This window comes from Bubalus kerabau, chromosome 6 (genome assembly GCF_029407905.1).
Source record: "Bubalus kerabau isolate K-KA32 ecotype Philippines breed swamp buffalo chromosome 6, PCC_UOA_SB_1v2, whole genome shotgun sequence".
Taxonomy (NCBI): domain Eukaryota; kingdom Metazoa; phylum Chordata; class Mammalia; order Artiodactyla; family Bovidae; genus Bubalus; species Bubalus kerabau.
Genome location: NC_073629.1, coordinates 78,462,317 through 78,475,492, shown reverse-complemented (window position 1 = coordinate 78,475,492; position 13,176 = coordinate 78,462,317). Strand labels below are relative to the sequence as shown.

Below are 13,176 nucleotides of genomic sequence, written 5' to 3'. Positions count from 1 at the left end.
TAGATGACCCCACCCTGGTCAGAAGCTTTCATTAGCAGTGTTCTGAGAGCCTTTATGAGTAGACAGGGCTGGCCAGGATCCTTGCCAGCGGGGAAGGAGCAGAGGGAAGTCATTAATGGCATTCCACCCTTATGTTATAACTTCAAAGTGTCTGCTAATCAAAACTGGGCTTCCTATATGGAGCCAAGATGCTGTTCGCCAACAGCATCTTGAAGATTATGCAAAGGCAAAAGTGTCACATCTTGGAGGCGCTTAAGGAAACCTAAACCTTATTGCATCACCTATTGGAAGGAATCAAGTAGAGATCGGTTGTGCATTTTCTTCTGGCTCAGTGAATAAAATAAAGCTCCTTGTGAAATAAAGCTATTTGTTGCCTAGAAGTCTCATGAAATTAGTGGACACATCTTGAAGTCTTACAAACTCCAGGTATCGTCCTTTGTATGTTTCCTCCTTTGGGATTTATCCAATTTAATAAAAAGAAGAAAAGACACACATACTAGAAGGCTTTTACTCCATCTTTGCAGTCTATTAAAGTTAGTGGTTTACTTTATTCATCTCCAAACAAGTAAAAAAAACTCTCTTAGGAAACTGGGTAACCTGAGTGCAAAGAATGAAAAGCTTACACTATTTTTTTTGTTGTTTAAGTTCCTCAGGTCACAATGAAATCATTCCAACATGATACTCAGAATTCTGGACTTCTAATTGCTTCCATCTTTAAAAAACACCTTACTTCTGGTAAGAAAATACTGCTTAGGTTTGTTGAGTAGTCTTAGCAATCATTCATTTGAATGCTCCATACTGAAAAATCATGTTAGGCATAAGTTCTTGATAGTAAGATATGCCACATGATTTACACAGGTAAATAACCAACAAAAATCTGCTTATGATTTTAAGGAGTGTTTTAAGTAGATTCTGCCGGCTTTTGCTCTGGGTTAAAAACATGCTCATTTCAATTGGTGCTGGGGCTCAAGACCTCAAAAATTCTTCCTAAAAAATATCATTATTTAAGTGTTTACCTTGTGCTAAAAGTTTCATGTACTTCATCTTTTTCAATCTTCAAAATAACTTCTTGAGGTAAGTGTTATGAGTCTATTTTACAGATGGGAAAACTGGAACTCAGAGACATTGAGGAACTTATTTGAACTAAAATTCAAATCTGATTTTCCAAATCCTAAAGTCTATTGTGCTCCTTCTCTTACACAAACCAGCTGCCATTTTATTTGTTAGTATGACTAGGTATTTTCCATTGATAAGCATACCAACATGTTTTAGGCATAAAAAGATATGAGATCAGGTTGTGGAACATTTATTTCCTTGCACAGAAATATGGCAGGAACAGTATAAAAACTTTTGCAGGCAATATTGATGTTCTTTGGATTTTTATTTATTTATTTATTAAAAAAACATTCTGTGTTGCCAGGCACATATTCTAAGTCACTATTTTGAGTATTGGGGAATCGGCAGTGAAAAAACGAACAAAGCCCATCTTCATGAAGTTTGTTTTCTAGATAGATGAATGTGTGTTGGGAGGAGGTAAACAACAAACAAAACAAGAAAAGTAAGGTGGCAGTAAGCGCTATAAAGACGAAGCACAGTAAGGGTACTCTAAATTTTGTATTATGTGAATCAATTATGAACCAAGTACTTAGGTTCCGTAAAGATCCCTAATTACAGACGCTTACACAGACCAGCACCTTGGTATTGCTGTGGGAACTGTGGAGGCTAGGAACTCATGGCTGCTCTATTAGACAGATATCATTTTACAGAAAAGGAAACTTGAGCTTCAGCAAGTTCATTATTATGCTCTGAGGTTACAGAGCTGATGAATGGCAGTATCCAATTGGAACCCAGGTATCTCGGCTTGTACTTTTGGTCACTCTGCTCTACTCCTCACACCCCTTTACCTGATCCCATGTTAACTTAGGGATCCTCCATCATCTTCTAGGCTTTAATGGCTGGCAGTCAGTCCTCCCATTAGTGGCTTGAAATTCTCAGCACTAGTATTTTAGTCCTAGGAAAACACTAACTCCATACCCCACAGGGACCAGGAGTGAACTAAGCCACATTGACCCCCAGCCCACCAGCTGGCTTTAGGAGAGGGGCTGGACAGCCTGGAGACCCCCAAGTGTATGTTAGGTGCAGCTGGGAAATAACTAGGGTAGGGCCGATTCAGTGCCTGTCACGTAGTAAATATCTGATAAACATTTGTCAAAGGGAGGAAGGAGGATGGAAGGAGACAATACACAGCATGGCTTAGATACAACTCCATGTGACAAATCATGTCTCAATTACAGTCTACATTTGAAAACAGAAAATAGGGTTTTTCATGTACTAGGGAGAAAATGAGCAGAAGGCAATGGCAACCCACTCCAGTACTCTTGCCTGGAAAATCCCATGGACAGAGGAGCCTGGTAGTCTGCAGTCCATGGAGTCGCTAAAAGTCGGACATGACTGAGCAACTTCACTTTCACTTTTCACTTTCCTGCATTGGAGAAGGAAATGGCAACCCACTCCAGTGTTCTTGCCTGGAGAATCCCAGGGACAGGGGAGCCTGGTGGGCTGCCGTCTATGGGGTCACACAGGGTCGGACACAACTGAAGTGACTTAGCAGCAGCAACAGCAGGGAGAAAATGTGACGGGCTTGGCAGGTAATACATGTTGAATATATTATTTATTTAAAGATTTCAGGTGATTAATTCTACTTCAGAATTCAAAAGAAGCATTGTTTCTAAAATAAAATATCAGTGCAAAATATATGACAATTTGAATTTCTCTCTTGTATATTGCTCTAAGTAGAGTGCCCTTTTTCAGCAGGAAGAAATTCATGAACAGTAAATTTTGAAGAATGGTGACAATCTGTACATAACTTCTGTCTTGTACAAAAGGTTAAACAAACCAAAAAACCCTCAGTTGTGATTGTGGCCAGCTTTAGCCTCTGTCACAAGCAATTGGGAATTCTCACTTGTGTCAGACAAACCAAATGAGGTTCATCACTACACTTTTTTAAATATAAAATATGCAAGCACAAGCTCATAAAAAATGTCTAACACTGACCACATTTGCCAGAGACTCAATTCCAGAAACCCACTGACCTCAGATCCATGCAACCCAATCTTCTCAAACAAAAGATACTGTTGTGCAGTTTGGAATGGCAGTCACTTTACAGCCCGAGGTAAAGGTTAATTTTATTTCTTCTTCCTGTTTCCTTTGAGATTAATGATCTTCACTTGGAGCAGAATAGAGAGAACAGTGATTCTGGTATCACATGTTGTTGTTCAGTCGTGTCCAACTCTTTGTGACCCCACAGACTGCAGCATTCCAGGCTTCCCTGTCCCTCACCATCTCCAGGAGTCTACTCAAACTCATGTCCATTAAGTCAATGATGCCATCCAGCCTTCTTATCATCTGTCACCCCCTTCTCCGTCTGCCTTCAATCTTTCCTAACATCAGGGTCTTTTCCAATGAGTCAGTTCTTCACATCAGGTAGCCAAGATGGAAATTATAGCTAAAATTATTTTTCTTTCCTTTCAGACAACAGGAAACAAGACATTGGACTTTTACTGGGAATGGTCTTCTTTGCTGTTATGCTGTCAGTTCTAGCTTTGATTGGGATATTTAACAGATCGCTTCGAATTGGGTAGGTTTTTGTTGAATTTGTTTTCTCATTTAGACCATATATTTGTACCATCAAAATGTAGTCAACTATGTGATTTATTTTAAAAATTCATCAACACTTCTCCTGAGAAAAAGGCAAAATAAAAGGAACAGTATTTAATGAGTATGCATCCATGCCAAAAAGTGAAAGTGAAAGTCGCTCAGTTGTGTCCAACTCTTTGGGACCCCATGGACTATACAGTCCATGGAATTCTCCAGGCCCGAATATTGGAGTGGGTAGCCTTTCCCTTCTTCAGGGGATCTTCGCAACCCACGGAACAAACACAGGTCTTCTGCATTGCAGGCAGGTTCTTTACCAGCTGAGCCACAAAAGAAACCCAAGAATACTGGAGTGGGTAGCCTATCCCTTCTCCAGGGGATGTTCCCCACCCAGGAATCAGACTGGGGTCTCCTGCATTGCAGGTGGATTCTTTAACAACTGAGCATCAGGGAATCTATCCATGCCAAACTCTTTACAAATGTCATTCTTTTAATCCTTGCAGCGACCCTGCCAGAAAAGCTAAGTGACCTATTTTACAGATGATTTAGATAAAGTGTAGAGAGGGTGAGTGCTCAAACCAAGGTCACCAAACACAAGCCAGGAGTCCAGAGGCAGCTGACATCTCAGCCCATGTTCTTTCTCTCCCTATGCAGTCTTCTCAGTGTGCCTCAAGTCTGTCTACTGTGCCTGGATTCTTCACAGTAGTTAAGCTGTAACCTGCTTCAAGTTCTACCCAAATAAATCCCCTGAGTCAGTCTGAAGAGAAGTGTGGCAGTGTCTGAACTCATCACTTTGAACCAATTTTGTTAGTGTTTTAGCAGCCTCATTGTGCATTCTCCTTCAGTTCAGTTCAGTTCAGTCACTCAGTGGTGTCCAACTCTTTGCAACCCCATGGACTGCAGCACACCAGGCCTCCCTGTCCTTCATCAACTTCTGGAGTTTATCAAACTCACATCCATTGAGTCAGTGATGCCATCCAGCCATCTCATCCTCTGTCATCCCCTTCTCCTCCTGCCTTCAATCTTTCCCAGCATCAGGGTCTTTTCAAATGAGTCAGCTCGTCACATGAGGTGGCCAAAGTACTGGAGTTTCAGCTTCAACATCAGACCTTCCAATGAACATTCAGGACTGATTTCCTTTAGCATGGACTGGTTGGATCTCCTTGCAGTCCAAGGGATTCTCAAGAGTCTTCTCCAACACCACAGTTCAAAAGCATCAATTCTTCGGCGTTCAGCTTTCTTTATAGTCCAACTCTCACATACATACATGACTAGTGGAAAAAACCATAGCCTTGACTAGACGGACTTTGTGGACAAAGTAATGTCTCTGCTTTTAAATATGCTGTCTAGGTTGGTCATAACTTTTATTCCAAGGAGTAAGCGTCTGTTAATTTCGTGGCTGCAATCACCATCTGCAGTGATTTTGGAGCCCTCCAAAATAAAGTCAGCCACTGTTTCCATTGTTTCCCCATCTATTTGCCATGAATTGATGGGACCAGATGCCATGATCTTCATTTTCTGAATGTTGAGCTTTAAGCCAACTTTTTCACTCTCCTCTTTCACTGTCATCAAGAGGCTCTTTAGTTCCTCTTCACTTTCTGCCATAAGGGTGGTGTCATCTGCATATCTGAGGTTATTGATATTTCTCCCAGCAATCTTGATTCCAGCTTGTGCTTTCTCCAGCCCAGCATTTCTCATGATGTACTCTGCATATAAGTTAAATAAGCAGGGTGACAATATACAGCTTTGACATACTCTTTTTCCTATTTGGACCAGTCTGTTGTTCCATGTCCAGTTCTAACTGTTGCTTCCTGACCTGAATACAGGTTTCTCAAGAGGCAGGTCAGGTGGTCTGGTATTTCCATCTCTTTCAGAATTTTCCACAGTTTATTGTGATCCACACAGTCAAAGGCTTTGGCATAGTCAATAAAGCAGAAATAGATGTTTTTCTGGAACTCTCTTGCTTTTTCGATGATCCAGCAGATGTTGGCAATTTGATCTCTGGTTCCTCTGCCTTTTCTAAAACCAGCTTGAACATCTGGAACTTCACGGTTCATGTATCACTGAAGCCTGGCTTGGTGAATTTTGAGCATTACTTTACTAATGTGTAAGATGAGTGCAATTGTGAGGTAGTTTGAACATTCTTTGGCATTGCCTTTCTTTGGGATTGGAATGAAAACTGACCTTTTCCAGTCCTGTGGCCACTGCTGAGTTTTCCAAATTTGCTGACATATTGAGTGAAGCACTTTCATAGCATCATCTTTCAGGATTTGAAATAGCTCAACTGGAATTCCACCACCTCCACTAGCTTTGTTCGTAGTGATGCTTCCTAAGGCCCACTTGACTTCACATTCCAGGATGTCTGGCTCTAGGTGAGTGTGAGTGATCACACCATCATGATTATCTGGGTCATGAAGATCTTTTTTGTACAGTTCTTCTGTGTATTCTTGCCACCTCTTCTTAATATCTTCTGCTTCTGTTAGGTCCATACCATTTCTGTCCTTTATTGAGCCCATCTTTGCATGAAATGTTCCCTTTGTATCTCTAATTTTCTTGAAGAGATAGCTAGTCTTTCCCATTCTGTTGTTTTACTCTATTTCTTTGCATTGATCACTGAGGAAGGCTTTATAATCTCTCCTTGCTATTCTTTGGAACTCTGCATTCAGATGGGAATATCTTTCCTTTTCTCCTTTGCTTTTTGCTTCTCTTCTTTTCACAGCTATTTGTAAGGCCTCTTCAGACAGCCATTTTGCTTTTTTTGCATTTCTTTTTCTTGGGGATGGTCTTGATTCCTGTCTCCTGTACAATGTCATTAACCTCCATCCATAGTTCATCAGGCACTCTGTCTATCAGATCTAGTCCCTTAAATCTATTTCTCATTTCCACTGTATAGTCATAAGGGATTTGATTTAGGTCATACCTGAACGGTCTAGTGGTTTTCCCCACTTCCTTCAATTTAAGTCTGAATTTGGCAATAAGGAGTTCATGATCTGAGCCACAGTCACCTCCCGGTCTTGTTTTTGCTGACTGTATAGAGCTTCTCCATCTTTGGCTGCAAAGAATATAATCAATCTGATTTTGGTGTCGACCATCTGGTGATGTCCATGTGTAGAGTCTTCTCTTGTGTTGTTGGAAGAGGGTGTTTGCTATGACCAGTGCATTATCTTGGCAGAATGCTATTAGCCTTTGCCCTGCTTTATTCTGTACTCCAAGGCCAAATTTGCCTGTTACTCCAGGTGTTTCTTGACTTCTTACTTTTGCATTCCAGTCCCCTATAATGAAACGTACATCTTTTGAGGGTATTAGTTCTAGAAGGTCTTGTAGGTCTTTATAGAACCGTTCAACTTCAGCTTCTCCAGCGTTACTGCTTGGGGCATAGACTTGTATTACCATGATATTGAAAGAATATTTTTTTCTCACTGTATCAGCATGCTGTATAAAAACTTTTCTACAGTATCATGAATTTACCAGTTTGTTCTAATTTTAGGTATGCTAAAGGAATATGAAATAGTAAAAGAAACTGAACCATAAAACGTTGTATAAATATATGTAAAGAAACTAGTTTTATGCTACAATTCAAGGTCAAGTTGAGCTAGCAAAGTCTGTGCAGCCATTTTGATGGTTAATTAGTTGAAGTTCTTATAGAAGCTGCATAAGCAGATAAATAAGCAAGCCTGATCTGTGTTGTGCATTGTTAACATGTAATAATGTGCCAGAGCTCACTGTAGTCTCTTCTAAGCTCCCAACCTAAACTCCCGAGACAACCTTTTTGCTCAAATCAGTGTTTACATAAATGTAGAAAGTGCTTTCAACACAGTGGCAGTGCCAAAGGGTAGCTTCGGAGGGAAAGTGGGGTGTTCATGGCTTCTCCCTCTTCTTTCTGTCACACAACCCCAGAGATCCTTAATAAGTACACAAGTGAAGTAAAAACTGGTGTTCTCTCCATGCCATACAATTGAAAGACAATTTCTCCAGGCTCCTACTCCGACCACATAAGGAAAGTTTGTGGCTACCACTCTCTCTCAACCTTATTTAGAATCATTACAATTAGAGGAGCTCAAATATTATAATTTTCCTATATGACATTCTCTTCTTTAATATTTCTTTATGGTTATGCTCCTCTTGGAAAGTTTTACATTTATCCAAGTTTTACAAACTTTTCCACACTAACGTCTCCACTTATAATGCTTTGCCATATTTAACGCATGTATAGTTTCACTTCCTGGGTGGTTCTCCCGCTTATCTTGAATCTAGCATGAGTGCTTTGGAATGTTCCGACTCCTTGGAGGCAGAGCAATATGGAGAAGAGGAACATCTGAAAAGATCCTGAATCAACTTCCCATATAACTTTTAAAGATATGGAAATCTTAGTTCCTGCATTGGAAATTTTAACTTTTATTATGCATTCTATTCTAGTTTATTTCCTAATATCCAAGATGATTGCCTGCACCAGTCCTCCAGTAAGATACTTATCTTAATGTGTCATTTTTTGTTTTTTAGAATTAAAAGAAGAATCTTATTGCTAATACCAAAATGGCTCTATGAAGATATTCCTAATATGGAAAACAGTAAAGTTGTGAAAATACTTCAGGTAACCAAACACCATGAAGTACAAACTAAATGGCAGCTGAGACCAAGAGCACAGTCCAATAGTTAAAGTAGAATTTCCATTAAAATAAATAAATGTGTGTGCATATTTGCACAACTGTATAAACATATGCAGAAATAAAACTGTACATATTTCAGATCATACTTAAGAGAAATGAGAGAATGGGTTAGGGGAAGAAAAGAGAGATGGAAGAGAGAAGCAATGCTATTCAAAAGAGAAAAGTGAAGAAGAAGATTGTAAGCCAGGTGCCAGAGCTACTTGGTGGCCAAACAATTGGTAGGTGTCCCTAGAGATCAAAGGGACAGGGAATAAAATCTCAATAGAAGGACCTCAGAGACACAAAGGGGCTTCTGTTTTACACAAGTTGGAGAAGCAGGTGGAGCCCAAGGAAGATACTACTTTGCTTCTGAGACCCAGTGGAATTCGAGAAGATGGATGTGAGGAGACTGTGGCAGATGGTATCACCAGGGGTAAAATAGACCAGGTCTCCAGTTCAACAAAGAATTGAAGATTGTCCTGGGAAGATCCTGAGGCAATAGGGGATCTTGCAGGTTTTGAAGGAGCAGCTGCTGGTTATGGAGGAGAGGAAAGAATCTGCTATGTGTGCTCTTAACTTTCTGGCTCTCTGGCCTGGCTGTCAAGGGGCTCAAAACTCAGTTGATTGGACAGACACATCATCTAAGCATTGAAATGCAGCAACGTAGTATAGTGAAAGAAATGAGACCAAACATGAGAATGTAGAGGAAATATATTAAGAGATGGGAAGGAATTGCTCAGGAGAGACAGAGAACATTCAAAATAGGGAGACTACATGAGCAAAGGTACAGAGGTGAGAAGAGCCTGCTGGGTGTGGCTTTGTGGAAACATTTGATGTGAGGAGTGGCTGGAATAATGGGGGAATGCAGAGTAGTCGCACAGAGTCAGACATGACTAAAGTGACTAAGCACTGCACGTACAGTGGGATCAGGGCACAGGAAGCCTTGTTATGGAACTCAGACTTCATTCTGCCAACCAACAGTTTTCAAGCTTAAATTTATTTTTAGCCTAGGGACCCAATGTTCAAATGATGTTCAAGTAGACAAGTATTGCAAAACAAGTAAAAGTGGTTCTGTCTGGAGATCTAGTGAGCCCGCTAATCAATTCCATCAATTCCTTTCAGAGTCCTAGATAAGTCCTTAAGTTCTCAGCCTTGATTGCATTTTAGAATCCTGATTCCCAGGCCACAATCTCTGGGGGGAGGCCAGGATCTTTGGGGGGAGGGCTGATATGGGGAGACCCAGGTGTCGGCATCTTCAAAGTTTCCCATGTGAATCCACTATACAGCCAGTGTTGAGAACACTGTTAAGCGTTTGAAAACTACTGTGAGAAATTAGCATTGTGAGGGGTGGGCAAAGTGTCAAGAAGCAAGAGTCCTCAATGCTGACTTTATAGAGGGCTTATAAAGAGTGTAATGTGCCTATGGAATATGACAAGGAGTAGGTCACCAGTGGTCCATCCAAGGGTTCAGTTAGAAGTGAATAGAAGATAAAGAAGTGGGGATGGACGTGGAGACATCTTTTGATGAGTGTAGACTAGAAGAGAAGTAAGAAAGGGGCTATGCTGACACATGGTCAAATGCTCTCAGTACTGATGGTACTGATGCAACCTATGTGTAACAACAGCTACAGAGCAGGGTGGACTCAGAATTGTATTTGTACTAAATTGGGTGGGCTTGAAAGGACTAGTATGGGGTGGCAGAGGTAGGGCGAGGATTGAGCAAACAAGACTATGAAGGGTTGAGGAGGAAAGGCCTACCATGAGCAGGAGGAGGGATCCTTGTCACTGGATACTTAAAGGAAAGAGTGTGGACATGGTTGACTCTAAGAAGGTAATGTTGTACATAGTGAAGGGGTGGTCTGGAATAACTGAACCCATACATAGAATAAAGTAAATAGTTAACAACTGGCTGAAGGGCAAGTACACAGTCAGTAAACTACAGCTGATAAATTCCATGGTCTTGATATTCATTCCACTTAGTCACTCTGTCTTGTTGCCCCACTAGTTATCCTGGGGAACTGGGAACATTCTGTGGTTCAGATAATTGTCCCTGACCTCGGTGTGATCAGATTCTCCTCTTCCTTTAGTGTCCTCACTCTGGACTAGTCCTTGCTTTGTGTCCTTCACTGTGGTCTGACCCCTATGTACTTCTCCATTCAGCTGCCAACCTGAAGAGGGGAAAACACCCCCTTCCTCTTGGTTTACAATAGCAAATCTAGTTCCTTTGACTACATCTGATCCATGACTATATGTCTGCCCTTCCCAACACAAACCTAGCAAAGGCCCTGGGGAGGCTTAGTTGAAAAAAATTTAATGATATTTCACCCCACTTTATTCAAGGTCTTCCTTTTGCCAAGCTTCCTTCCCATCCTGAGCTCTTGGAATTAGAAATGAACCTTAGGGTTTCCCTCAGATGAGGTTTTGCTTTCTGCCAAAATACTAAGAGGTGGTAGTCTAGTCAGTTCAGGACCCTCAATAGAATACCACAGACTGGGCAGCTTAAATGGGAAGTCCAAGATTAAGACACAAGCAGATGTGGTTCCTAGTGAGAGCTCTCTTACAGACGGCTGTCTTCTTGATATATCCTCAGATGGCAGACTGAGAGATCAGTTTTCTTGTGTCTTTTCTTATGAGAACATTAATCCTATTTATGAGGGCTCCACTCTCATGACCTAATTACCTCCCAAAGGTCCCACCTAATATCATCACAGGGCTTCAACATATGAATTTTGGAAGGACTCAAACATTCCACCATAGCGAGCAGCTATAATTTTATAACTGTGTTGGGTGGGAGTTACTTGCCCCAGGAAGCCACCCATCAGGTGGAAGGCCATGAGCCCTTCTCTTAACAGAAAAGTCATCAGGCTTTTATACAAATAAAAACTATCTTCACCCACCCTCCTGACTGATCACCACAGACATGTCTGAGTTGTGAGCAGCTGCCCACCTTTGGAGCCACAACCCAAAGCATTTACCACAACTTTATTCTCAAATGGAAGCAAAACAGGATTTTCTGTGCCCTTTTCAGTTCAGTTTAGTCGCTCAGTCATGTCCAAAACTTTGTGACCCCATGGACTGCAGCACGCCAGGCCTCCCTGTCCATTGCCAACTCCCAGAGTTTACTCAAACTCATGTCCATTGAGTCAATGATGCCATCCAACCATTTCATCCTCTGTTGTCCCCTTCTCCTCTTGCCTTCAATCTTTCCCAGCATCAGGGTCTTTCAAATGAGTCAGTTCTTCGCATCAGGTGGCTTTTACTTAAGCAACAAAGTATTTTCTTCTAGTAAAGCTCTATAATATTACAAAATATTACAAAATTTTAAAAGGCACTGAGATAATATGTAAGTTAACAAGCAAAAGGCTTCTTTCTCTTTAAAATTCATAAATAAAGACATGTGCTTACAGCATGGATTATTTTTATTACTCCTTTCCTTCAATCCCTTCCTGGGAGAATTTAACAAACCTTTGGAAAGGAGCAGAGTAACAAGACAAAAGTAGGAAATCATATGGGAAGAGAAACACTATGAAGAAAAGCAAGGGGGAAAGGAAAGTCAAGGGAAAGCAAAATTCTAGTCCTTATTTACCCTGTTTGCTCCTTTAAATGTCTTTTGTAAAATAAAAGTGTCTTTCCTTCCTAGGAAAGAAATGAGTTTATGAATAACAGTTCCAGCGAACAGGTCCTATATGTTGATCCAGTGATTACAGAGATAGAAATCATTCTCCCAGAAGAAAAACCCATGGGCTACAAGAAACAAAACAATACAGGATGCCTGGAGAGAAAAGAGAGCCTCACTGACACTACAGTTGTTTATATTCCTGATCTCAACACTGGGTATAAACCCCAGATTTCAAGTTTTCTCCCTGGGGGAAACCATCTCAGCAATGATAATGAAACAGCTTGCTCAATTCTGGAACCACCAGCTGATTTCTTAAACTTGGGAAACAATGCCAGGTTTAAAAAATATCCTGATTTTGCTTTTTCTGTCTCAAGTACAAATTCACTAAGCAACACACTATTTCTTGAAGAATTAAGCCTCATTTTAAATCAAGGAGAATGCAGTCCTCTGGACATACAAAAGTCAATAGAGGGGGAAACTGCCATGCTTCTGGAAGATGCATTACTGAATGAAACTATTCCAGAACAAACCCTGCTGCCTGATGAATTTGTCTCCTGTTTGGGGAGCATGAACAAAGAGTTGCCATCTATTAATTCTTACTTTCCACAAAATATTTTGGAAAGCCACTTCAATCGGATTTCACTCTTAGAAAAGTAGATTTGTGTAGTCAAAAGCTGCCTTGCAATCTGAAGAGGGCTCTCTCTCAACACAAATTTAATTCTGCCCAATATTTTTAATTAGAGAATTAAGATCAAAAGATGAAACATACTTCATGGCCACAAAAGCAGCAGAAATATTAGAGAAGACTTCGATATTTTAAAAAATGTTTCAACTATATCTTTTAAAAATTTTCCTCATTGCAAGGCACTAAACAGATCTCTCTGTATGAAGGATAAATAATGCAAAATACATGGTAATGAAATAAGTGCGGAAAATAGTTTTTTAAAATCGAGCTATTAGTATTTGCTTACAAGAGGAAAAACAAGTTTAATTTTCATTTTATTACTTAGTAGATAAAAATATAGCCCTCAAACAACCAAACAAATAAGAGATGGAAACAGAGGAACAATTAATTACATGTTTACTGTGTTTTGTTTTGTTTGTTTTTTTACTGCTTTCTATTCAGGTATTAAGAATGTGACCTTCCTTGTTTTGATTTTGGACTGAGAGAGTTGTAAACAGTGATGTGTGGAAATCATGAGGTGGTTGTCTTCATTCTAGTTAAGAGTGACGACGTTGTTCTTCTGTGGTGTAGCTG

General features: G+C 40.4%; 1 protein-coding gene across 1 annotated transcript in view; it reads left to right on the top strand.

The window, feature by feature from the left end:
- The window catches only part of IL23R (interleukin 23 receptor), a 70,681-nt gene extending 58,106 nt beyond the window's left edge, over positions 1-12,575 (top strand). Inside the window, exons 7-10 of the mRNA XM_055586927.1 lie at positions 646-735; positions 3,532-3,637; positions 8,155-8,245; positions 11,940-12,575. Of these exons, the coding sequence (XP_055442902.1) occupies positions 646-735; positions 3,532-3,637; positions 8,155-8,245; positions 11,940-12,575 (923 nt within the window). The remainder of the gene's footprint in view (positions 1-645; positions 736-3,531; positions 3,638-8,154; positions 8,246-11,939) is intronic.
- Positions 12,576-13,176: the final 601 nt, after the last annotated feature.